A 26,935-nucleotide genomic window follows, 5' to 3' on the forward strand; every position below is an offset into this window, starting at 1 on the left:
TAACTTCGCAAATCTGTGCTCTCTCTTCTTAGGAGGATGGCTGAAGGGAATAAAATGTTATCTATTTTGACTTCTGTGCCATCTGTGGATTGATAGAGGAAGACTGATATCAAGCCAGGGTTGGCAGGTTCCATCTTATGGTGATGAAGGCCTGCTGACCAGAGAACGGCTGGTCAGCATTGGTGTTGCATTCTGCTGATGCTTTCCCTATCCTGGCTTTACTCTGCTGTTTAGGGTGACACCTAGAGAAAACTGCTCATGGGAAAATCTGAACCCATTCTTTCTTAAAAACAAAAGTACTTACAAACGTACTTAAGCCTTAAGTTTGGAGAGCAAGGGCAATAGGCCATCTGTATCTAGGGGTGTTGTCTACAGAACACTTACCTCCTGGTCAGAGCAGCTAGGGAGTTTTGGTCTAGTACCAGCTGAGTAGTTAGCATAATTTGTGGTATAGTGAGTATATAGACCTCGCAGCAGGTACATAGAAGTCCTTCTCAGATGTGACAGCTGGCAGTCCAGATGTTAATTTTTCAAATGAAGGTGGCCCACCAAGAGAGCTTGCTTAACCATGCAGTAGTTTTTCATTTTCATGAGATTTCCTCATCGCAGCTTGACTAAAAGGATTTAATTCTTTGCATTCCCTTTTCTGTGCTTCCTTGAGTTGATTTTTGTGTTGTAAATGTTCTTAATCCGGTAGTTTTTGTTTCTATGGTAACTAACACTTAGGCAGGGCATGGTGGTGCATACTAGAGAGAAGCCAAAGGATCCTGCGAATTTGAGGCCAGCCTAGTTTACATATTGAGTTCCAGTCCAGCCAGGGCTACACAGAACCTGTCGCAAGCAAACATACAAACTACCTAATTTACTTTGAGGTTCAACAGAAGAATCTCTGCATTGTTCTCATACTTACTGTGGATACTAGCTAGCACACAGCTTTTAGGATCACAGATTTTGGAATAATGAGAATCTTGAATGTACAAGCCAAGTCTTTCCCACCTTTTAGCTTTTATTTTATTTATTCCTGAAATACAGTATTTCCCTCCCCATTTTCTGGGTTCAGAATTAGTTACAAAATCATAGGAGTCACTTGTTTTAAAAGCCTATGGATGATGTTACCTAAGGACTCTGCTGATGTTGGTCTCCTGATTTTCTTCAAATAGGTTGAAGTCTAGTTATTAAGAAAATGAGCTGGGCAGTGATGGCACATACCTTTAATTCCAGTATTTGGGAGGCAAAGGCAGGTGTATCTCTTTGAGTTTTAGCAAAGCCTGGTCTGCAGACAGAACTAGTTCTAAGACAATCAGGACTGTTAAACAGAGAAACCCTGCCTTGACACCTCTCCCCCCCCCCCCAACAAAATAAAACATCAGTGCTACTTTGTAGTTTATCCACTGCAATCATTGGATTAGTGACAGCCACTGTTAACTTTGAAGAGATATTGGAAGGTCTCCCCATGCTGTGTCAGATTCCTGCTTTCTGACCTGGATATTACCTACTTGTAGCTATTCATCTGTGTCACAGTTTGACTTGGGAGGCTAGTATAGTATAATTGATTTTTGTGTTTTGCATATAGAAGCCAGGGCTTTGAGTCTCAATGGGATTTTTCATCTCTATTCAGGGGATAATTATCTTTCAAGGAAGTCTCATAATTAATAAGTATCCTGATACTCAAAGTTAGTGTGCACCAATAGCATTAGTATCACCCCCGAGGCTTAGGATTCCTAGACCTTACCCTAGGGTTATTGAACTGAAATCCACTTTTGTTTTGGGGACAAAGTGTCACTGTATAGTTCAAGCTGGCCTCAAACTCACAGTCTTCTTGCCTCAGTATCCTGAGTGGTAGGCTTGTAGGAATGTGCCACCATACCTTTGTTTTTAATAAGACAGCTCCTCCCTCCCAGTGACTCTCACATGCTATAGCTGAGATGCACTCACTGTTAGAATCTCTTTGGGAGATTCTATAAGGATAGAAGGCCTTTAGAGTGTGGCTTGCTCCACAGTTGAAACTACATATTGTAGTCTGCAATGTCAAAAACCAAAAAACCAAGCTGTTTTTTATGGTTTCCTAATAAAATCAAATATCCTTTTTTGCCTGGAATGTTTTCTTTTTTCATATTGGCTATCATAGCAGGTGTCTGCTTCTCTTACTTCTCTGCACACCAGGAGCTGGGTGATCAGGACCTCGGTGCCTGTGTAGGTTATGCTCCACAATGCAGTTTTCAGCTGTTGTTCCTTCTGAAATTAATGCATATTTCAAATGGGTCCATGTCGTACTTGAACTATTGTTGTACCCTTGTTTAGTGGTACATAGCATGATAGTATCTCAGTGAAATGTAGTGGCTGTGGTTTTTTTTTTTTAATTTTAAAAAATTTTTTGATATTAATCTTAGCAAGCTGATTTATTTATTTTTTGAAGAATTTGTATTTTAAGGATTGCTCTATTTAATCCTTGGAATAACCCTTATGGTAGATTAATTTATAGATGAGGAAAGTAAGGCTCAGAGACAAAGTAGAGGTCCTGGATTCAAGCTTTGTTTTCATTTCAGGTTTGCCAGGTATGGGTTTTGCTCTATGATGGCTTTTGAGTTGTGTTCTCATCAAGTTGTGCCACAAGGCTAGCAGCTGCAGATAATGAAAGTTTATTCCTATTAGAGATACTAGCTATTGTACTTGAAAGAAATTACTATAAAAAATTTGGGTTGGGAGCTGGAGAGATGGCTCAGTTGTTGAAAATACTGGCTCTTCTTCCAGCAGACCTGGGTTCAATTCCCATCACCTACATGGTCTCTCACAACTGTCTGTAACTCCAGTTCCAGGGGATCTGGCACCCTTTCACGGACAGACAGACAGACATACATACATACATACAAAACACCAGTGCACATCTTAATACTTATTAAAAAAATTGGGGGCATTTTTTGGGAAACAAGTATGCACTAGACAGTATACTACAAGCAGGCATGAAATACTGCTTATGTGGTACAGATGGAGGAGAGGCTCTGGTCTCCCTGAGTGGACCCTCCACCATGTGAAGTATTACTCTAAGAACCCTCAGTGGGAAGATTTCTGGTTCTGAGCTCCTTGAGAACAAGAGTGATGTTTGGAAGTAGCTCCTTTATAATTGACCTGAGGAGGCCAGGCTGGCAGTGCACAGGCCACCTCTGTGCTTTAAACCAGTGTCCACTTGGCTTGTAGCTTTGGTACTAGCAGTGAGTTAGTCTTCCACCACTGTGTTGCTCTGCCTTCTCTCAGAACCCTTTGCTACCAGTGTGGAGAATTTGACAGTGCCTGAATGCTTGTGTGTTGTCTATACTACTGCTTTCATTTTGAACATTATCGTTTAGAATAGAATTATTTTCACTTTAAAGGAACCCATGCTAAGAAAGTCCAGAGGTCCTCCCTTGTTTTGTCATTTATTTATTCATGCATGCATTATTAAGCTTGCAGGGTATTTTTGTTTTTAGGGACAGGGTTTCTCTGTGACTTTGGAGGCTGTCCTGGAACTATCTTTGTAGATCAGGCTGGCCTCGAACTCACAACGATCTGCCTGCCTCTGCTTCCCAAGTGCTGGGATTAAAGGCATGTGCCACCAATGCCTGGCTCTTTTTTTTTTTTTTTTTTAAAGTATTGTTGTGTACTACAAAATAACGGGGAAAAAAAAACTGAGAGCACATACTTTCTTTGTCTTTTTCATTTTTTTCTGTTGGATCTTAATTATGTTGCTTCTGAAATGTTGATACTTAAGAGAGCTTTTAGGAAAAAGCTTTCTTAAAACTGCTGCATGTAGGAGCATTTTTTAGATTAACTAAATCAGAATGTGTGGGTGGACTCCAGGCACCTTTAAATTTTGAGATTATGATCATCATCAACCTGGGCTGTAGAACCACTTTCAAGTGACAGGTCCAGGAGAACCATGTCACTTATTTGCTTGTGTTTAGAAGTGTTTCAAACCCTGGTGGCCTATATAGTGTTAGGTGCATCTGTTCTGCTCTATTTTTACATGTGTATAAAACATTCCCAAACTTCACACATGTGGCATTTCATTGCTGTTCATAACTATTTATCAAACAAGAAGTCTTATGGTCAGTAAGTGTTGCAGGTAGAACACAGATAGATTCATTGCATTTGTGCCAATATTTTTCTGAAAGACCACATAATTGCAAACATCTCACCTTATATATTATTAAAAACCACAAAGATGCCAAAAATTAGCACTTTTATGCTTTTTAATTTTTCCTAGATTATTTTACACATATAGGCGATTTGCCTGCATGTTTAATCTATACTTGCATGCAATATTCCTGGAGGCCAGAAGAGGGTGTTGGATCCCTAGGAACTGTTTTGCCTGCCCCAGGTTCTTTGCAAGAGCAGCTAGTGCTTATTACTGCTGAGCCACCTTTCCAGCTCCACTTTTCTGTTAAACTCTTCACAAACTCTTCCCTTATTCTCTCCTCATTTATCCCTCTCCCCCAAAAACAAACAAACAAACAAACAAACAAAAAACAGTCTAATAGCATGCAGGCCAGCCTGAAATTCACTATGTAGCTCAAGTATCTGTATTCATGGTAATCCTGAATGCTGGGATTACACATTTGACTCCCCCGCCCAGCTGGCCCCTCATATTTCTAAGAGACCTTTTTGTTGTTTTTGTCCCGACTAGTTGATAACTTGGTGGTTCTGCCTTCCGAGTGCTGGAACTATAGGAAAAACAAAAACATTTTATGACCCTGAACCAGTACAGTCTTTAGGTAGCAGTTGGTTTCTCACTCTGATCTTGGCAGTTTTGATTGGCAGCCATTTTTGTTTTGTGTCCTTGTTTATTTAATGAGTTAATAAAATGGGTCTGTATGTGTATATCTATTGGTCTATACACAGTTTCTACAACCATCCCTCAGGGCCCTTACCGTCCAGTAGAAAGAGTTGCCAGTGCTCTGTTAAAAATTTGATGTTTTCATGGGGAAGAAAGTCAGGTGGCAAATTGTAGGAATGGGTTTTACAGGATGGGTGAAAACTAGACCACCTCAGGGAATAATTTGAAAATATAGCCCTTGGCTGTTAATTAATAATAATATGACTATTATTGGCTGTGTTTTCAGTATTGGCTAGTGAGCAAATAGATGTGCTGAGCAGGTTTGCAGGAAGCCCTTGTGAAGGTCATCAGGGAGTGAGAATGCTCCACTGAGTATGCCTCCATCAGTGTCTTGCTTGCTGTAGGGTCTTCCTGCTGCTCCTTTCTCCTAGTTCCTGTGCAGTTTTATGGGCGCCTTTTGAACTCCTTGGGAGATACTAGAGCTGAACAGTTTCTCTGAGCCATAGGTTTGATTTATAGACTTGTGGAGATGCTTCATGTGATATAGGCCATTGACATTAATGATTTCTTTTTGCCATTGTAGTGATAGTCTCACCATCTAGACTGGTTTTATGATGATAAAGACAAGATGAAGTTTCTTATTTTGGCATTTCACAGCAGATTTAGACCCTCACTATTAAAACACTTTTTGGTCAAATTTATTGACCTTCTGCTAGACAGTGTATTAATCTTTATAGCTGCAGCTATAAAAATGAAAACTCTACTTCTGTACTTCTCTGCACTGTAGAGGTTGTTTCTGGTTATTGTGTATACTCTGTTAACCTTCAGAGCCTTGTCTTCCCATGTTTGCGTTAAGGTCTCAGGGTACTCCTTCAATGCCTCTGTTCTCAGCTGCGTATTGTAGAGGTACAGTCTTCAAAGTTTATCTTGATGTGGCCACTGTTACACTTCACTGTCTTGATGCCACTTGAGGCTGTGCTGTGTGTATACTGGTCACATAGATTCCTATTTTCATATTATCCACAATGGCTTTCTTTTTTTTGTGTGTATTTGAACAGAGAATGACTTTAAAAGGAAAAATGAGCTCTGAAGCAGTATTCTACAGGTCTGAGATTGTTAGGCTTTTGCATTTCGGTTTCTAGGCAATTGATTTCTTAACTCTTTCAAGAGCTTCTGTTTTCTCTGTGCAACCTGTCACCTTTCTCAGTAGGTCTGCTCACAGCTATCTGTCTGCTACTCTGTGCTCCACTAAGTAACACTGGAGTTTAGCTGGTGATCAGATGTTTGGTGTAGAAGTGCTTGTCTTTGTCCACAGGGCTTATACCAGGAACTTTAATTTGAGCTATGTTCACTTGTTTCCTCCATAAAGCAAGAGCCAGTGATAGGAATAGCTGGATTGCTTCTTTCATTTTATAAAAGCAAAAATTAATTGGTGCTCTGCAGTACTAGGGTCTGCAAAGCTCTCCACCCTGTCAAGTCCACAGATAGTTTTTCCTTTCGGGAATAAAAGCATTTTCTTCCTTCTATATCCACGACTTAACGCTGGATGTTAGTAAGAAGAGGCTTATTTACATTTCTTTAAAAGGAATGACTTGAGTATATGTGGTACCAGAGCCATTATTATAGGTCCAGTGTTTGAAAGTATGAGACATTTCAGAAGTAAATTCTCTTGTATAAATTTCTTCCATTATATTATTAAAACGAATTTGCATTGAAATATGTAGGTAATGGAAGATATGAGTATGCTACAGAAAATAAGATTTAATTTACTTTGAGGCATCTTTTTAAAGCAGTCAATGTTGTCTGGATGTCTGATGCACACTTGTAATCTCAGCATTTAGAAGGCTGAGGCAAGAGGGTTGCCAAAATGGAAGGCCAACCTGAGCTTTGTATATAGTGTGTTCTGAGCTAGCAAGGGGCAGCAAAAGCTTGATGCAGCTCAAACACAGACAAAAACAAAACAAAGTGAAACAAAAAACAAACCAAACAGACAAGCAAAATACAAGAACATTAAGGATTTGGCGCAACAGGGTGGAACTGGGGTGGCAGTATGAGTTGGCAGTTTTATCCCCAGGTCAAGTAGAGATTAATTGAGTTAGGATGGCTTCAGACCACATTGAATTTCATATTTAGAAGGGATTTATATAGGAGAGTGGGAAGTCATGGAATGGTTTTTTTGGGGGGGGGGGGATTTGTTTTATTTTTTAACAGGGCTTAATGCTTTCCCCATAGGAGTCATGCTAGATAGATTTGAGAGAGGAGTTGAGAGCTACACAGTTTGGGATTTTGCTACACAAACTGGAATTTGGTCAGAAGAGGGGGGTTGGGCAGAAGTGGGAATACATGGTGTGGTAAGATGTCCTCAGTTTTCTCAGTTCTTTAACATACCTGTCTGTCTGTCTTCCCCATTTGGCAAAAATTTCTGCAGTGTTCCTGCCTCTGTGTTGTTTGTAACTAGACTGTAATGTCAGAAGTGGGCACAGTCTTGTTTCAGTTAGCATTTAGTGTAGTCTGGTGTCCACAGTGGGTATCCACAATTAGTTGATGATGATTAGTGAAGCTGAAGCTATTTTTTAAACAGGGCCCAAGGGATGCAGACAGTGATGAAAACGACAAAGGTGAAAAGAAGAACAAGGGTACGTTTGATGGAGATAAGCTAGGAGATTTGAAGGAGGAGGGTGATGTGATGGACAAGACCAATGGTTTACCAGTGCAGAATGGGATTGATGCAGACGTCAAAGATTTTAGGTTTGTATATTTTACACTTCTGATTTTTGGATGCGGGCTGTGGGTTTTTGTTTTTATTTTAGTCCCTTCCTCTTTCTTTAAAAAAATAAAAATGGATCTAGTATAGATGATGTCATAGAGGTGTAAACTAACCGGTAAGGTGGCATTTTCTAAGAGCTGTCTATGTTTGATGCTTTGCCCAAGTGGTAGAATTTGTATTTGTAGGGAGCTGGGTTTGCAGAGTTATTTCACAGAGGAGATTTTAGTAGAATACTCAAACTTTGGTGTAGATGTTTTGGGGCTTTTCTGAGTTTCTCCTGAACCACTATACACTAGTGCCTCTCTCTTATGTTGGATGGAGAAATAACAGAACTCGTATGCCTTCTCCTATTTCATTTGTGATCAGCAACTCCATTCCACATAGGTAGGCCTACAGTTACTTCAGGTTGAAGAACTAGAAGTTCAGATGCAAAGTAACGGGCTCACTATGTAACTCAGGCTGGCTTTGAACTTCTAATATCTCCCCCCCCCCCCCCCCCCCCCCCGGCCTTGGCCTCTTGAGTGCTGGGATTTAAAATGTATACTGCCACACCCAGCAAATGGCTTGTTTGTAAATCATACTAACCATGGATACCTCTTCCCATCTCTGGTCATGCCTGAGTTGCAGATTATACTCTGTAATAGAACATGTATGGTATTACACATTTGTCTTAACTTGGCAGCCATTCTTGTTTACATAAACAAGCTTTAGTTATGGTGTGTAGTTTCAAAAAGTCTATTAAAAATCTGTGATGCACATATGATTAATTTAATGCCAGTCTAAAGCTAATGAGTGTTTATTTGAATGTATACACACACACATTTTTACACCCTCCTAATATCTACTAGTATAAAAATGTATTTTGTATCATTTGCAGAACAAATATCAGTTGTTTAATAAACTAATCTTATGTATATTGAATATATATGTATATATATGTGTGTGTGTGTGCATGCATGCTTTTGAAATTTGAGGCAAAGGGCAATAAATGCTTACCTGTGTTCTTGGGATGTGTTAAGCTGGCCTCACCTCCTTGTATCACAAGCACCCTGGAGCAATGCTTTGTGATACCTGGCTGTGGCAGGAGGTGGTTAAGGTGGTGGTATATGTGAAAGAACATGTAAATACTTTTAACTTCTACCAGCTGTATTCTTTTTCCTTTCTTTTAAAGAGATGAAGTGATTGAATGTAATGAGTTTGGAGGATATATTGGTATATATCAATTCCCAGTACAATACTCATTTAAACTCATGGCCCAAGTAATGACCATTGGTGGCCTCTTTGCTCTTTGGAGTATCGTGACGTCAAGGATGGAACATAAATATACTAGCTTCAGTTTAGCATTGTCTTTTGAGTAGGAGCTTGTGGTCAGTGATGAAGCTTTACACATTTTTGAACTGATTTGCTTCTTCCATGTCTTTGGCAGGTAGGAGTAGTGTTGAGCACTGGTGATAATATAATACACGAAAACCTTTTAATTAGAGTCATTGAGGAATTTTAATTTCCCCTATGAACTAACTTTGGGTGTTATGTTTTATTTTGAAACAAAGTCTTGTGCATACTCCAACATGGTTTTGAAACTTGCACTGAATGCGGGGAACATAGGTGTGCCACTCTGCCTGGCCTAAAAACCCACCTTTCCAGTGTGCTCTGTGTTTAAAGAGGTACTGTTCTGGTGGAATGTGTTTATTTACCCCGTGTTTAGGGGGACATTTGTTTTCATCACTGCCACAGGAAACATTGTTTTTAGCTTACTCTGTGTTTCTTCAATTTAGAAATCATGGTAAAGGTATTGTACGTTAATAGCTGATGGTGTAGATCCAAGAGGTGTCCAGGGGGGTAGGAAAACAATAGAAGAGTCTGTCATTGTAGAGGTTACAACCCTGTAAACTCTGTCAAAATTCTCTGGTTGTATGGTAGAACTAGCTTTCAGGACTGTTAATGAAATATGTCAAGGACATGAATTGGGGGTGTTGTAGTGTCCCTCCCAGATCAAAATAAGGTTTAATGCCCTTTACTTTCTCTGTTTAGCCGTACCCCTGGTAATTGCCAGAACTCTGCTAATGAAGTGGATCTTCTGGGTCCAAACCAGAATGGTTCTGAGGGCTTAGCCCAGCTGACCAGCACCAATGGTGCCAAGCCTGTGGAGGATTTCTCCAACATGGAGTCCCAGAGTGTCCCCTTGGACCCCATGGAACATGTGGGCATGGAGCCTCTGCAGTTTGATTATTCAGGCACGCAGGTACCTGTGGACTCAGCAGCAGCAACTGTGGGACTTTTTGACTACAATTCTCAACAACAGGTACAGTGTGTGTCTTTGTCACCCTTCTCCTTTCTCTAGCCAGCATATTATGGGGCGGTGGGTGGGCAAGGATGTTATCATTTAGAATGCCATCAGCCAGCTGCTTTGGTCCAGCAATGAAATAAATTTACAAGCTCACCTTTGTTCTTGGGAAGCTGGTTTTTAGGCTAAAGTTGCTGGGAAGAGAGCACCCTGCTGTACATGTGTCATGTTTGGCTATTCTTTCCCCACCCCTGAGAAATGAATGAGCATCCTCTGAGATGTTAAGTTACACTTGGAAGATTTCTATATGCTGTTACTTGTCTCAGTGGGTAAGAGCACTTGCAAGATGATCCAAGTCCAAATCTCTTTGTAAAATCTGGACATAACTGTGCATGCCTGTAACCCTAGTATTGGAGGTCAGAGATCAGCATATCCTGGGGCTTATAATTTAGCAAAAATAGTAAACTTCAGATTCAGTATGAGACCCTGTATCAAAAAGTAAGGGGTTACATTTAGTGCCCTTCCCTAGTATTATTCATACATACACAGAGAGGCACAGGCACATGTATCCATTTCTCAAGTGTGTATAACCAAAAAAACAGAATTAAGATAGTGAACTATCTTGTCCTTTACTTCAACATAACACTAAACCATTATTAGTCCTTTCTTTTGTTTGTATTAATTTATAGTCTATAACATATAACAGAAAGATACCTTTTAGAATATGACTGAACTTGTAAAACATTCTGTGAGCTGAGAGAGGAGGAGGAGCCAGAGTATGTGTGTCACCTGTGCATGCACCTGCAGAGAGGCCAGAAGATGTTGGATGCTTTCCTGTATTTCTCTTTTCCTAATTCTCTGAAACAGGGTCTCTCATTGAGTCTGAAACTTAGCACCTTGCTAGTTCTCACCTTCATCCCCAGTGCTGGAGTTACTGTGGTCACACTTGCATAGCAAGTCCTCTTACCTACTGAGCCATCTCCTGGGCTCAACTCTCTTGTGTTTACAAGTTTGTGAGTTTACAGGTATTTTGTTTGGACAGTGTTTTGCTATGAATCCAAGGCTGTCTTGGAACGTGCTGTGTAGTTCAGGGTAGCCTTGAATTTATCTTTTTGTTTTAGCCTCTTTTTTTTTTTTTAACATTTAAGTTTGTGTTTTATGTATATGGTTGTTGCATGTCTGTGTACTGTGTGCATGCAGGGTACAAAAGAGGAAAGAAGAGATTGCTTGTGAGCTTGTGAGCTGCCACTTGAGTGCTGAAATTGAACCTGGAAACAAAATCAGTGCTTTTAAACACCTAGTCACTTCTTCAGTCCATTTTCATCCTCTCCTCTTCGGTAGTACTGAGATCACAGGTGTGCCCCAACTATACCAGTCATTCTGGGAGGCATAGTAGGACTAATTTATTAGAAAGGAAACAGCTACCAGTGGGATCAGGCAGTTTCACAATCTGTACTTTTGTAATTTTGGACTGGGATACAATCTTTTTGTAGTTTTCAAAATCTTTATGTATTGTCTTTGGTGATTAGTTGTACTGTACAGTGCCTTTACCTGCCGTCATTTAACTTATACCAGGTGAATTTTGATTAGTAGCTAAATAGTTAACCTTAGGAAGTTTACCAAAAGAAATCCCATTGAAGTATGCTGTGAGTATATATGGTTGTTAAGTTTTTGTTGCTTTTGGTGGTACTGGGGTGGAGCCTGGTTGTACAGGTGCATAGGTCTGAGCCATATTCCAGCCTGCATGAGATTTACTTAACAAACTTTTTCCATAGAAAGAAAAGGATAATTGGACATTGTTCTCTGTGTAGCTTCCAGTAGCTATGTCCAGCTCTGTAAAAAACTGTCTCTCTGTTCTTTTTCTCTTCTTGGTGTATTTTCTGTCTTAATTGAACCCTTTCTATTTATGAAGAATTTGTCTCTAGTGTTTTGCTAACAAAATATGATTCTCTTTCATTTAACTGTCCTTTACTTTATAGTCAAGGAGTTATGGTATTTTGGTTTATTAATCCGTGGTTTCATACATATTACCAGGAATTTGGGGAACTTTTGTATATGTCAGAGATAATTGTTGTATAGATGTACAGTGTCATGGGCTGGTTTTCCACTGGCATATTTAAACAGATTTTGCACTTTGGAACCTGTTGAGTTATGGCTTTTCATAGATCTTAGTTTTTTGCAGTATAGGGTATTGCTATGTGCATAGAATGTGATTTGGACATTATTGCTTTATTCTATTTCTTAATATTACAATTGCTATGATGAAACACTGATCAAAAGCAAGTTGGGGAGGAAAGTTATTTGGCTTACACTTCCATATTGCATTCCATTATTGAAGGAAGCCAGGATAGGAACCTGGAGTCAGTAGCTGATGCAAAGGCTATAGAGGAGTGTTGCTTACTGGCATGGAGCTTTCTTGCAGAACCCAGGACCACCAGGCCAAGGATGGCCTCACCACAATGCACTGAACCGTTCCTTATCAGTCACTAGTAAAGAAAATGCTTCACAGCCTGATCTCATGGGGAATATTTTCTCAGTTGAGGTTCTTCCTCTCAGATAACTATATAGCCTTTACAAAGTTGATGGAAACAAGCCAGCATATCTTATTTCCTAATTATTCCTTCTCCCCCCCATTCATGCCAATGACATACTCAACTCCTGAGCTGTATTGCCAGCTTCAAATTAACTTTTTTTCCCCCCTGAATTTTTAAGAACTTGTTTCCTGGGCACCCAAATAACATCTAGTAGTCATTATCCTAACTTGCTATTTTATATCCTATTTCCAACTTCACTTTCCCAGGGGTGCCTGTAGAGAAGTCAGGATTATTAAGGAGGAAGGATCATTTGGCAGTTGGTAGGTGTTATCTTTCCTTTCTTTCTTTCTTTCTTTCTTTCTTTCTTTCTTTCTTTCTTTCTTTCTTTCTTTCTGTTTTTTGTTTTTTGTTTTGTTTTTTTCCCTCCTTCTTCTTCAAGACAGGGTTTCTCTGTGTAGCCTTGACTGTCCAACTTTCTAGACCAGGCTGGCCTCAAAACTCACAAAGATCCACCTGCCTCTGCTTCCCGAGTGCTGGGACTAAAAGCATGCAGCACCTACAATAGGTAGGTGAAACTTACCTATCACTTTTAACTTTTCTTACCTTTTTTCATTCAATATTAGTTACGTTGCTCCTGCTGTGATAAATAAAACACAGTGACCAAAGCACCTTAAAGAAGAAAGGATGGGTATTTGAGCTTCTGGTTCTAGAGGGATGAGAGTCTGTCTTTGCAAGCAGACAAGGCAGCAAGTGACAGGCATGGCTACAGGAAGCTGAGGGTTCATATCTTTTACTACAAACACAAAAGATTGACCCAGTAGTGGCTTGGGCCTCTAAATTTTAAAAACTCACCTCTTAGAAATATGAATTACCTCCACCAAATTCACACTTCTTGAACAGCACCATCAATGAGGTTTCAAGTGTTAGTATCTGAGCCTGTGGGGGATGTCTCAGTCAAACCACCACACTTTTTCATCACATTTTACTTATTTTTATTCTCTTTCTCCAAGGGCCAGCTGGCTTTGGTTTATACCAAATTTCCCTCTCCTTTGAACTGCATTATTTGAGGTGATTCACGGAAGAGCACTTTGTGTTGTCTTTTCAGGTTTAAAGCTGTGTGAGACCAAGAACTGTGCTCTGCCTTACTTCAGCCAAATGAGTCTTTAGGGAACCATTCCCCTATTCCTGTTATATCTCCCTGATGCTCTTTATGTTTACTATACTCTCCCAAAGTAAAATTTGAAATTGTGTAGTACTTGGGGAAGGTTTTGAAATATTGTGGGAAGGTTTGTTGTATAAGACCTAGTAATATATTATTGCTGTATAATGGAAAGGAAAGTTATTTCTTGGATCAGATGAACTATTTAGGTTCATTGTGTTGCCATCTGATCAGAAACCATAGCCCTTCTCATCCCGATAACATTCTTTTGGCACCCTGCTTTGTTGATTTGTTAGCTATGTATGTGTGTATATATATATATATATATATATATATATATATATATATATATAATGTTTAGTTTGTACCCTTTTCATCTGTAGCCAAGTACATCTTTGATGAATAGTACATCTTTGAATAGATTTCCTATTTGGTTCTCTATTTCCTAGTTCTCTGTCATTAGCATGCATTTCATCATTTAAGTTGTACAAGGTAGGACTCCATAATAAGTGATGGGATGGTGCTAGAGAGATGGCTCAGGATGTTAAAGCACATTTGTTGCTCTTGCAGAGGATGTGAGTTGGGTTCCCATTACCCATGTTGGATAGTATCTTAGCTAAGGTTTCTTTTGCTTTGAAGAGACACCATGAACATGGCAACTCTTATAAAGGAAAATATTTAATTGGGGATGTCATAGTTTCAGAGGTTTAGTCCGTTCTATCTTCATGGCAGGATAAGGACTGAGAGTTCTATAGGATAAGGAGCCAAGAGTTCTATATTTTATTATTGCCCAGGCAACAGGAATTGAACTGTGTGCCACTCTTAAGTGTGGCTTGAGCATATAAGACCTCAAAGGCAACCCCCACAATGACACACCTCCTCATAGTGGCACTCAGTATAAGCCAAGTAGTCAAACACATGAGTGAGTCTATGGGGCCTATACCTATTCAAACCACCGTAGGTGGCTTACCATTATCTACTGATACACACACACACACACACACACACACACACACACACACACACACACCACCTACACCTCAACCCTAGTCCCACAGTGTAGCTTTGGCTGTCCATAAATTCTCTGTGTAGACCAGGCAGGCCTCAAATTCTGTTTGCCATTGCTGGGATTAACAGTATGTGCCATTTAATGCCCTCTTCTGATTTCAGTAAGTTGTGCCCACATATATGTTAACATACATAAACTCTAAAATAACAAAAATAGATAAGAGCATTCATGTCCACACCATAGAAAGAGTCCTCTGTTCTCCAGAGGAAAGAAAAACTGATGGAAGAATTGCTGGTGAACTGCATGAAGAAAATGGGAATTGAAAACACTCACTGAGTAAATAGTATGGCCAAAGCCTAAAATGCAAAAATGATCAGAGGTGTGTTCAGCCTGACTGGTAGTTTGGGTAGACTGTGAATAGACACTGTGCATTTTCCTAACAACGACAAGACATTTCTTAGAAACTTTTTTTTTTTTTTTTTTTTTTTTTTTTAAGCCCCTGCTTCTATCTTTCAAGCATTGAGATTGCAGGTGTGTGCTGGCTGCCCTTGGAATTTTAGGAGGAATGCCTTAAGGTTTTTGTAGTCTTTTTAATGTTTGTGTAGAAGCGGGTTTAGGTACTCTAATATCTATTAGTTAATTGTTGATTCATGAATCCTTCAGGAACCTTGTTTTCTGCTTGAAATGGAATTGTATTCAATCATTTGATATAATCACTGTCAGTCAGGGATGGGAAGGTTCAGTGATGACCAAGGTAGTGTTAAAGGGGGTGGTTGGCTTGTGTATTGTACTGGTGACAGAACAGAGATGGGCATGATGGATGTGCAATTACAGGAAACCTGGAGTGCAAGCTTAGTGTACAAGATTGCATTGAGAATTGAATCCAGGCATTGGAGGTCTTGTTTGAGATAGGTGTGTCTCAGACAATACTCCAAACAACTGAGGGTTGAGCCAGTAATCTTTTTTTTTTTTTTAATTACTATGTATTTTTCTTCACATTTTGTTTGCCCTTTGATTTTGAGTTTTGTAAATGAGGAACAAAGATTAGTCATGTTCTTTATTTTGGTTGATTTGCTTCAAATATTCAGGCAGTTTTATTTGTGTATTTAAAGAGTAACTGGTGGGAACATTGACTGAATAAATGATCTCCTCTTGTTGTATTCCTTTCCATTGTGATGTTGCTGTTTATGGGTACATGATACAAACTACCTAGTAAATAGGGGAAAGGTGAATTTTGTCTCAGTCCATTTCATTCTGTGGGCTTTGGATGGTTTAGTTTCTTCTGGTCACTGGGCTCATTGTGAATCTGATCTCTCAGGTTTGTTTACTAGAGTAAGAGTTCCAGAAAGCTTTTAATCAGTTAGGTGATTTCTGCTTGCTTCTATGTTTTGTTTTATGATGTGAGGAACTGAACCAGACTTTTGTGTAGGCCCACCAAGTGCTCTGCTACTGAGCTACCTTTCCAATCCATAGTGTTTGAAATATGCTGGGTATGTGCTTGTGTGCGTGTTTGATGGTGCATGTATATATTTTAAGTATATAGTATACAGAAAGAATATGAAAGAAACATTTTAGATTGCTTGTGGTGACCACAACACAAGTTAAAAATGTACATTGTTTCTGCTTGCTTGTTAGAATTTTAGGTGTAAGGCTCCTCCCCCTCCCCCACCCCCAATCCCAATTCAAGAACATACTGAAGAGATTTCAGGTCCAGAAAGACATTAAAATAAACCTACAGGATTGCCTTTTATGTAAAAGGGTCTTTAGTTTAAGGGTATTCTCTCTGTATGATATTCTTATTGATTTATGTCCTTCTGGAGTGTTTTCCCCACTTTCTTGCTTTTCCCTGTTGGGTGGTTTGTTTGTTTGTTTGTTTGTTTGTTTTGAGACAGGGTTTCTCTGTGTATCCCTGGCTGTCCTGGAATTTGATTCTAGATTAAACTGGCCTTGAACACAGAGAGCCACCTGGCCTAATAATGCTGTGTCAGCTTAGATTAGTCAGATTGTTGATATGTTTTATTTATAACACAGTCAATTCAAAAATAGCCTAATACACCATGAGACAGGGTATCATGTTACTGGGACTGACCTAGAAAACATAATTGTGTAGCTGAAGGCTTTCAACTGATCCACCTGCTTCTATTTCTTGAGTGCTAGATTTATAGGAATGCACATGTGGCTCACAAACTCCAGTTTTGGGGGCGGGGTGTTTGCGCCTGTGTCTCAATACACTCTTTTCATCAACCAGATGCACTCAACACTCACACATTCTCTCTCTCTCTCTCTCTCTCTCTCTCTCTCTCTCTCTCTGCTTTATTAGTGCTTAGCTTTATAAGAGACTGAGTGTGCACAATTTTACTTAGTGTTTTGTTATTGAGACAGAATCTCTTTGTAGCTTTTGGTTGTCTGGTACTTGACATATAGATCAAGCTGGCCTCAAACTCAGAGATCTACCTCCATCTGTCTGCCTTCTGAATTCTGGCTATCGAATTGGCTTTAATGCAACCCATTTTTTAAATTTACAAGTTAACGATTCCATTATTATGCTATGCATTGTTACCGAGGAAGACTTGATATTGACTAGTGATAGGATGGTTGAAGGTTGCCTCATTGTAGTTTTAATTTGTTCAGTTACACAGAAACATTTATTTATTTGGTAGAAGGGTTAGATTTTAGTTTTGATCTGAGAGTTCGGTTAGACATTATTCATCTTGGAATTCCCTCCGCTCTCCTCCCCTCCATGATGCTTTTTTTTTTTTTGATAGTTTCTCTAGCCCTGGCTGCCCTGGACTCATTATATTACCAGGCTGGCCTCTGCTAAGATTGAATGTTCACCATCATATTTGGTTGGAATTTGCCTGCCTGCCTGCCTTCTCCGAAGGGGGCCTCAGATCCCATTATAGATGGTTGTGAGCCACCATGTGGTTGCTGGGAATTGAATTCAGGACCTCTGGAAGAACAGCCAGTGTTCTTAACTGCTGATCTATCTTATCTCTCCAGTCATGGAATTAGTTTCTTATCTGCTAAGGAATACTGAAGGGTTTTTGTTTCTTCTTCATTTTTTTTTTAAAATATAACATTCTTTAATGTGCATGGGTGTTCGGTATGCATGTGTGCAGCTGACCCTTGTCTCAGACAAACAAACAATAGTAAAACTAGAAAGCAAAAGAAAAGGAGAGAACTTTTGTTTCTTAATACCAGGCTTTTCCTCCCAGCACTTGATATGTAGATTTGTCTTGTCCTTATTCAGCTTTATCGAGAGCTTTTTTTGAAAGGAGTGTAAGAAAGCTGTCCTTACATGATAGTTTAGTGGTCTTTCCTGGTAACTTTAAAAAACACTGTGCCTGCTTGCCTGCATAAGAGGAGACAGCTTCCTCTTCCCCACAGGCAAGGCGGGTTATAGAAGTTTTTCTCCTGCTATAGCAGGAGATCTGGTGATTATTCAGGCTTAGGGCTGTACTTTTAGGTCACATAAAGGACTGGTAACAACTTTAGGAACTAGATGTTTGTTTTCTTTGTTTCTCTGTTTGGTAGAGGAGAAAGTTGAGGTGCAGTGAGGCCCAAAGTTTAAAGGAACCAAGGTAGGAAGGAGTTAATCCTATCCTTAAGGTCTGTTCCTGAGCTTTGGCCATTGTATTGCTTTAAGATGATGAAAAAACAAGCTCTCATTAAACATGTTTTTGTTGGGGATGATGGTAAAGATTTAGCTCAGTGGATGCTTGTTTGCTGTGCAGGACCATGAATTTGGCCCCAGTACCAGGAAAAAGAAAAAAACAGAAACCAAACTCAGGGAACATTTCATTTGGGAGTGTGTGTGCATGTTTTCTGCAGTTTGTAATTTATGTTCAGATACTACGTCGCTCTCAAGATCAGAAAACCCCAACATCTGGAGTGTTAGTGGTGGTGGTTTTGTTTAGTTGTAGATTTTCTCCCCTCTTTTTGTTTAAACAGGACTTGTACATGAGCACTGAGATTGTGTTTACTACCATGTATGTCAACGGTAGCATTTTTATGACAACAGTGATAACAGTAGTGATATTAGCAGTGCTCTCTCTCTATCTCTCTGACACACACACACTCTTTTATAAAATGCCCACTGCCTGGTAGTGCCGCAGTGTGTGTTTGAGATGTCCATTTCCTTTTGGAATAGGAACACTGTTTTTTTTTTTATAAAATCATATAGTAAGGGACATAGAAGGAAGTCAAAGCAGTTTGTCATCATTGCACCTTCAGTATTTATTGTGAATCCCTATGTGACTTTGAAATAATTGCTGGATTTCTCCTGCCCTATGAATGAGTTATTATTAGCATAGATGCTCATCATTGCTTTCCTTCTGAAAGTACTTCCTAGCAGCTCAGTTGCAGGTCATTGGCTCCTTTGTGGAAGTCATGACAGTCGTATCAGAACCATTAATGCGAGTTTTTCAGGGTCTTCAGAGTCTGTCACTTGCCAGTTTCCCAATTTTGTTTTAAGCACTCTATTTCTAGTTACTATTACAGCATTTACATAAAGAGAATGCCAAAATTGCTGTAATCTAGCTATAATCAAATCTGATGGCTGTTGATGTGTAATTAGCTTCTATTAAATTGTTAACTACAAAATGCTCTCAAGAAGAAAATTTCCCATTTTTCTCATATTCACTAGTTATTAAGCAGTCCTTACCATAGGCTATATGGGGGTTTGTGTAAGTCTTGTATGTACTTTCTGTTAAAAGTAATGATCCTTTCCTGAAATGTAACCACATAAAGGTATATTTGCAGTGTATACATAATGAGTTATGTGATACTTCATGAAGTACATAGTGAGGAAATTCTGATGGAATGGGATTGGGTCAAGTTAGGATATCCTCAGCAGTTATATTCTACATATATCACCTTTATCTCCCAGCTCCACACTATATTGAAGCCCAACAACAGTGGGGCTTTTCAGTGAGATAGGCTTATTCACAGTAGGGCTATGAGGGGTGGGAAAGAAGCAAATGTAAGCAATTGCTGAGAATGTGACTGTTTCAAAAGGCTTTTACCTTGTTTTTTTACTTAATTTGTTTTTTTAAATAATAAAAATAACTAATGTTGTTATTACTGGTACTTGAGATTGAACCCAAGGCCTCATGTATGCTAAACTGTATTCCCAGCATTTTGTTTGTTTGTTTCTTTACTGCCTGTCTTGTGTGGACTGTCTTCAGTTACAGAGCCTACAAATTATAATAACTATCTCAGTTTGGACAAATGTTTGAATGTTCAAGAAATCTACCCAGTCCCTCTGTTTGAGTGCTTGGCATTTGTTAGATGTATGCAAGGCAATGCCTTTCATTTTTATCAGCATCATAGTGAAGTTTTTCTTTAACCTTTGGAAAAGAGAGCCAAAATATTTTAAAAATCTGCACTGGATTATATTTCCTATTTGTATACAATCTGGCAAGATGAATTTTCTTCCTGGTTTTTAGGAAGATTGAGGTATAGAGACAGAGAGTAAGATATAGGTTAAATTGGCTACTTTGTTCAACGTATGCAACTTTTTATTTAAAAAATATTTTAGATGAATTTTATGTGTATGAATATTTGCCTGCATATGCACATGCACGCACCACATGTTTACCTATGTGGTTCTGGGGATTGAACCTGGAGCAAAAGAGTGCTTTTGCTGAATTGTGTCTCCAGCCCTTTAACTTTTTGCTTAAAATCAGCTTATGTGTATGTTTGAGACAGAATTAAATTGTGTAAGGATAGTTGCAGTGATAATTTAGCTGAGTTGGGGGGGATTGTATCTTCTCATGTCACTTGATAAATGTGCCTATAGTTTAAGGTCTGTACTATCTGTTATAAATCACCCAGTGATGTGAGCTGGGTTGTTGATGGGTCCTGTAGAAAGAACAGGTGGTTGAAAGCTGTATTCTGGGAATGGAGCTCTTAAGCAATTGCTCAGCCACTCAAGAAGTCTGTGGAAGGAAGCCTATTGAGGCCATGTACAGTCAGCCTGCCAGTTTCACCTCTCTTTATCGTTATTCTCAATAAAATATCATGATTAGGAAAGCAAAGAGAAGGTTTTTATCTGTTCATAGCTGTATTTATTTGAATGTTAATACTTTATTAATATGTGCATTAATAGGGTAATTTTAGTGGGAAGGTTTTTTTTCCCTTCAATCTTATGAACTAAAAAGTGTGCTAGGTATGAGTTTATAATCCAAATTTTATTTAGAAATTCCATGTGCAAATGCAGGTGTCACAGCATGGGATGTTAGAGGACAGTTTGTGGTCCTGGGGATTAAATTTAGGTAGTTGGGCTTGATGTCAGGAACTTGCTGAGCCATTTTGCAGGTTCACAGTGAAAAATTGTACTTCTGTACTTTTCACTGACTATGAAGAATACGATGTAAGAGACTTTGAAATCCAAAGGCAGACATTTCTGTAATTGATGTACTAGGAAAAGCTACTAATTTAGAAAGATGTGCAAAATTACTTCCTTGGGGAATAAAGTAAACACATCTTCTCCAAAGCATGAATATCTGATAATTCAGTGTTCATTGGATCTTAAAAGTCCTGAAGGTAGATTCTCACCTTTGGCATGCTGTGGAAGTCACTTTGCAGTATTTTTGCCCATTCAGGACTGTACATTTGCTGGTAGCTAGTAGGGATTTCACATACGTGTGTATTTGTAGTTTAGGGAACATGGGCCATAAAACAGTCCATGAAGAGGGGAGACCAAATTGAGATGGTGAGAGAGGAAAGACAGACTGAAGCATTATTCCTCCAGGGAGTAGAGCAGATGTGAGGATACATCCTGTATTGTCAAAATATCATATGTAACAGAGGCTAACAAAATGAAGAGATTTAAGACATCATTTCACAGGACAGTTCTCTAACTACAACATCTTTCTCTCCTTGTTCAGCTATTCCAAAGACCCAATGCACTTGCTGTCCAGCAGTTGACAGCTGCCCAACAGCAGCAGTATGCGCTTGCAGCAGCCCACCAGCCTCACATTGGTAAGTCCTTAAGCCCAGAGCTCTCTTAGTGTCTAGGAGAGGTGGATGCTGGGAGAATCCAGTAAATTAATCAAACAAAGTCTATCATGGCACCTGCGAGACAGAGTTTGGAAGGTAGAGTGAGTTCCAGCCAGGCAAGCCTGGATTATACAGTGAGACTCTGTCTGGGGGTGGGAAGGCAACAGTGGATGGAACTCAGGCAAATCCCTTGTACAGAATAAATGGCCTTTTTCTTGTGTTTATTTGTACTAGACCGAAACTCAATATTTGTTATCTATTTTTTTTTTTTCTCTGTACCTTAAAATGTGTCAGGATTTAAACAATTTACTAGAGAAGTGACTACCAATACCTTCTGGTAAGATTTAGGCATCAGTGCTGGTTGTGGTGGTACACACATTTATCTCAGCACTCGGGAGGCAGAGACAGGAGGGTATTTGTGAGTTGGAGGCCAGCCTACCCTATGGTGAGTTCCAAGCCAGCCAGGGCTACACAATAACATCCTATCCCCCCAAATAAATAAATGAATAGATTTCAATATGATTGTGTTGTTGTGGTTATGTACAGATACTGTATCACCTCAGCTTAAAAACAGCAGTAGTTCTTCCTACTTTTAGATCCCCTTTCCAAGCCTTGGCTTTCCTTTGTTGGGATGAGTTTGGCAGATATCTCAATCTTTACCATGACCTTTCTACTACTATTTCGACCTGTCTTTTTAATGTTTTTGAGTCCCTGTGTAGTCCCAGCTGGCTCCAGACTCATCAATTCTTCTGCCTCAGCCTCCCAATTGCTGATATTACAGATGTAACTACTGTACTTGGCAACCCTCTCAGACTTTCTTAAGGACTCTTCAAAAACAAAATGCCATGACTACAGATAAGTGGGAGTAGAGATTTCTTTTATTCTTACTTAAAATGAACACAGATATGAGCAGAAAGGACATGGCAGCCCTGGATGTGGTATTCAAGGAAGAAGAATGCTTAACCACACCCTAGTTGACACAAGAGTGGGCCAGCACTATACTCATGTAAAAATTGTAGTCTTTATTAATACTAGTATCCTTTTGGGGGGAAACAAAGTTTTTAATGGAAATGAGTCCTTAATAAATTACTGTTTAGAAACAATTTTAATACTAAAGTTGAAAAGTTAATGAGTTTAAGACTTCGAGATGGAACTTAGTGTATGCACAGTGAATTCAATGTCTGCCCAAGGCCCTAGATTGAATTCCCCTAACCACAAATAAAACAATAAAATTAATGCCTAAGAATCTAGTTGGCTTTAAAACCGTAACACGGACATTTGTATCATGGAGGTAGAAGGGTTACTTGATATTCAGGAGGCTTTAGCATGGAACCAAAACAAAAATTATATGTAAGTGATTTGTTAGCAATATTTCTTTAATAAAGATGGGGGGTGCACAAAAATGGTCTAAACCAGGTATGGTAGTACACCACTTGGAAAATGAGGCAGGAATGTAAATTCAAAGCCAAGCTAGGTTATAAAGTGAGGAACACCCTCTCCTCCTCCTCCTCCCCCCCATTTCAGAAAGCCAGCCAGGACTGGGGTGATGGTGCTTAAAGGGTAAGAGTATTTTCTGGGAAAGCAACAATATGTGAGTTCAAATCTCTAGTATTTACAAAGGCTAAGTAGATTCCTGTTTTGGGGAATGGGAACAGGTAGATCCTAAGAAAGCTTGCTGGCCTGTCCTTGTAGCCAGAACAGCAAGCTTCATGTACAGCAATAAAAATGTGTCTTAAAAATACTGTAGGAAGCCATAGAGAAGTGGTTCTCAAGTTGTGTGGCGGGGTGGTGGGGGTGGGGGGTGTTGTCGTCAAATGACCCATTCACAGATGTCAAATATCAGATACCCTGCATGTCAGGTATTTACGTTATGATAACAGCATCGTTACGTTTACAAAGTAGCTATTGAAATAATTTTATTGTTGGGGTTCACCATAACATGAGGAACTGTATTAAAGGGTCAAAGTATTAGGAAGGTTAAGAACCACTGCCATAGAAGAAGGCACTCATTGTCTTCCTGTGTATGGTGTGGAGGGGAATGGGGGGGGGGAGGGTGGTGTCACCATGACTTTTTATATTGAATGGTATATTATCTTTCTAAAATCCCTCTCACTCTTAGCCTATTCTCCCTTTCCTTCCCTTCATTATAACCCGGACTTGTAGCCAGACTAGAGAGATGTGTAGTAGGGCTGCAGTTTGGTCGTTTGTTTTTACTGACAGGTGTGTTTCCAGCAGGTTTAGCTCCCGCTGCATTTGTCCCCAACCCATACATCATCAGCGCTGCTCCCCCAGGGACGGACCCCTACACAGCTGGATTGGCTGCAGCAGCGACACTCGGTGAGACATGTGCTGCACGAGGGATTTGCTCACCTGCTAGAAAAGTCCTTTGAAACAGGCATACCTTCTTTCTACTCCGCCAAATCCATGTCTCCAACAAATATGTCTCCCGATTTCAATGTCTAGTCAGACTTCTCTGCTTAGCTATTACTCCTCCCATTCTGCCTAGAAAAATAAGGTGACCGATCACCTATCCTGGACCACAGTAGGTTGAATACACGGAATTGCTTGCTCATGTTGCAGGTTTTACTCAGCTGTTTTCTGCTGGTACCACAGGGCATACATTCTGCTTCCTTACATTTTCCATGTTTGGTGGCTTCCCTTTTTCCACTCATCTAAATTGCATAGCTTTTAAACACAAATCTTACCCCTTCTCCCTGTTCTGTAATATGGCATGTTGCTGTTATTGTTACATATAGCTTATCAGAGCCTAAGGAAATCCTGGTTGTTACTTGGAATTAGAATTACAAAGTAGCTACTGGTGATCCATGTCTGTAGATTGGATGAGGTTGGCTCTTTATGTATTGTCTTCTCTTCATGAATTGTATGTAGCAATTGGACCTATGCACCACTCTTCCTCCTGCATGGTCACATTGTCTCACACCACACACCACAGCCAGTCCCATCTTACTGTCCCAACTTGGGCCTCTGTCTCTGTTGCTGACAGCTGTGGTTTTTATTTGCTTTTGGATGGATTCATGGTGGTCTTTCTTGAACTTTGGTTTTTTCAAAGTCAAGTGTCTTTTCCCCTTTGACTCAGTGTGCCACAGTTGCTGTCACAGAGGGGCCATAAATGTGAAAGTGATTTCAATTAAAAATGAGGACACAGACAACAACCTCTGAAGCCTTTGGAGTATGTATGCGCCCATATAAGTTATGCTCATTCAGCTAAGTGTCAGTGTGAGATTTCATCTATAGTCTGCAGTTCATGTATCTCTGTTGTGTAGTTTTCAGTGATCATCATCACTGCAAACATTATAGCATTATAGCAGCTTGGCATTTCTTAGATTGATCTTCATCAGAACTGCTTGTTTGGTTATGATGTCAGCCTGTTTAGTACTGCCCCTTGCTCTGCCTATGAGCAGAGTGCAAAGCTCTCTGACTGACTACCATTAACATTTGCCTCAGACCTGTTTGCTGTGCACTGCCCTTTGTGCTTTTATTGTTTTAGTGATTCAGGAATGACTTTACAGCTAAGAAATTTGGATTTCAGAAAACTCTCTGTTAGGTCACATAGTTTAGATCTGTGTGGTCAGGGTTTTAGCTAGGTTTGATTCTGTGACATTGAACAACTGTGCTATCTTGAGCTACCTTTCCTTTATTTCTTAACATGTGTTATTTGAACAGGGAACAAGTTTCAGAATGATATATGTGTAGTTAATGAATGATAGACTGGTGGTTAACAGTTTGCACATGAACTAGACTGTAAATGATTTAAATGGTTTTCAATGGAAGGAAGTATTTTGTTAACACAGAAACTTAAGCAGGCATTCTGATAAGCCAGTTTCAACTAAGTACTCTGGGGTGTTTAATTTCGGCCATGTGACCAAGGTAGAGGAATGGAAGTGCCAGGTGAAGGATTTGAATGTTTAGTTTTTAGGATGCTGCCCTTGCAGGTCACCCTTATCTTTTTTGAAGTCCATAGGTCACTCTCTTAATCTGCTATACCTGCTGTATGAGCAAGGAAACATATGCTCTGGGGCATTTCCTTTAAGTGTCTTTCTCTCTGCCCCTGCTATGCTTTTCTTTCCCTAACTAGTATTTGGACCCTGATCTGGGGAATTTGGAGAGCATTTTCTTTAGCTTGCAGATTAGCTTTTTAACTGTTGATGTTCTGACAAGTCAGCAAATCATTTTTATCCATCTGCTTAGTGTAAGAAGATGGTTCGTATTGTAAGATAGCTATCCTCAACAACACTTTTATTTTGCAGCTGGATATAGTTTCACAGTGGGCATTCTTGATTGCACTAAGCCCATAGGCACTGAGAAGCACCCAGCTAGAAATGTTAAAGTCTATCATTAGGCAGTGGTGCAGTCTGACTTGTGCTTTAGAAACAGGAGAGTGTGTGCCAGTTTATCTTTGTTTAATGAGAAGCAGCTCCTCTGCCTGCACAACTGTACTATTTGAAACAGCTCTTTGGAACACAAGTGCTATGCTTGCTCACTGTCAGTGAGTCAGGCTGCACATGCTGTGACTGAGAAAGAAAATTACAGGCATGTTTCACCATTTGGAAGAGCTGTTTTTGTTAGTACTTTGTCTCTTTTTCTTTTCTCCTGTAAGTTATTTATGTGAAGTATGCTCACATAGTTTCCCCTTAGAACCCTGCCACTGCCTGACGTTGTTTTTTTATCACCAACTTCTGCATAGGATTTTGACCTAGACTGTGGCCCCACTTAAGTTGCTCTCTGACCCATCCTTTTAGGTTCAGAGTTGCTGCTTTGCTTTTTGTGCAGACACTGAGGTGAACTGCTCACTTGGTTTGGAGCAGATGCTTAATTTCATTGCTGTGGTCAGTGGCTCTGGTCAGTCAAGCTTAAGGTATGCTGTGCTTTTGTTTCAATTGCAGTCATTGAATTTAAAAATGTGATATACCGACATCTTAATGTTTGCTGTGTTAAATAACTTGTGACTTTAAACATGGAAATAGGAAAAATAAAACAAAAAACCCAAGTGTTTTTGAAATTGTGTGGCGGAGTTCCTGCCATCAGAACAAAATAGATTTCATGTGGAGTTAGTGACACAGAGGCCTGGTAGCTCTGCGAAGACAGAATGCAGCTGAAATTTGTTTGTTTTTTTCCCCTTTCTGTTTAAGACCATGTCATCTCCATATATTTCTTTTTTAGCAGCACACTTTCTCTAGTGTCTATCATGTATCTTTTCTCTCTCATGGGGTAAATGTAACTTCTGGATGGTGATGTTGGTTCACACCTATAATCCCAGCATTTGGGAGGCTGAACGAGGAACTTCTCTAGTTTGAAGCTAGACTGGGCTATATAGCAAGACTTTGTCTCAGGCAGTTTCTCCCATCCTGT

General features: G+C 39.6%; 1 protein-coding gene across 16 annotated transcripts in view; it reads left to right on the top strand.

Moving 5' to 3' along the window:
• Pum1 (pumilio RNA binding family member 1) overlaps positions 1 to 26,935 on the top strand; it is a 109,123-nt gene that overhangs the window by 47,119 nt on the left and 35,069 nt on the right. For 10 of the 16 annotated variants that reach the window (XM_051188936.1, XM_051188935.1, XM_051188938.1 and 7 more), the window contains 4 exons: positions 7,392 to 7,558; positions 9,609 to 9,879; positions 21,454 to 21,547; positions 23,786 to 23,902. In XM_051188936.1, coding sequence (XP_051044893.1) covers positions 7,392 to 7,558; positions 9,609 to 9,879; positions 21,454 to 21,547; positions 23,786 to 23,902 — 649 coding nt within the window. The remainder of the gene's footprint in view (positions 1 to 7,391; positions 7,559 to 9,608; positions 9,880 to 21,453; positions 21,548 to 23,785; positions 23,903 to 26,935) is intronic. The other 6 variants (XM_051188940.1, XM_051188941.1, XM_051188946.1 and 3 more) reach the window with 2 other exon arrangements.

This window comes from Phodopus roborovskii, unplaced genomic scaffold (genome assembly GCF_943737965.1).
Source record: "Phodopus roborovskii unplaced genomic scaffold, PHOROB, whole genome shotgun sequence".
Taxonomy (NCBI): Eukaryota; Metazoa; Chordata; class Mammalia; order Rodentia; family Cricetidae; genus Phodopus; species Phodopus roborovskii.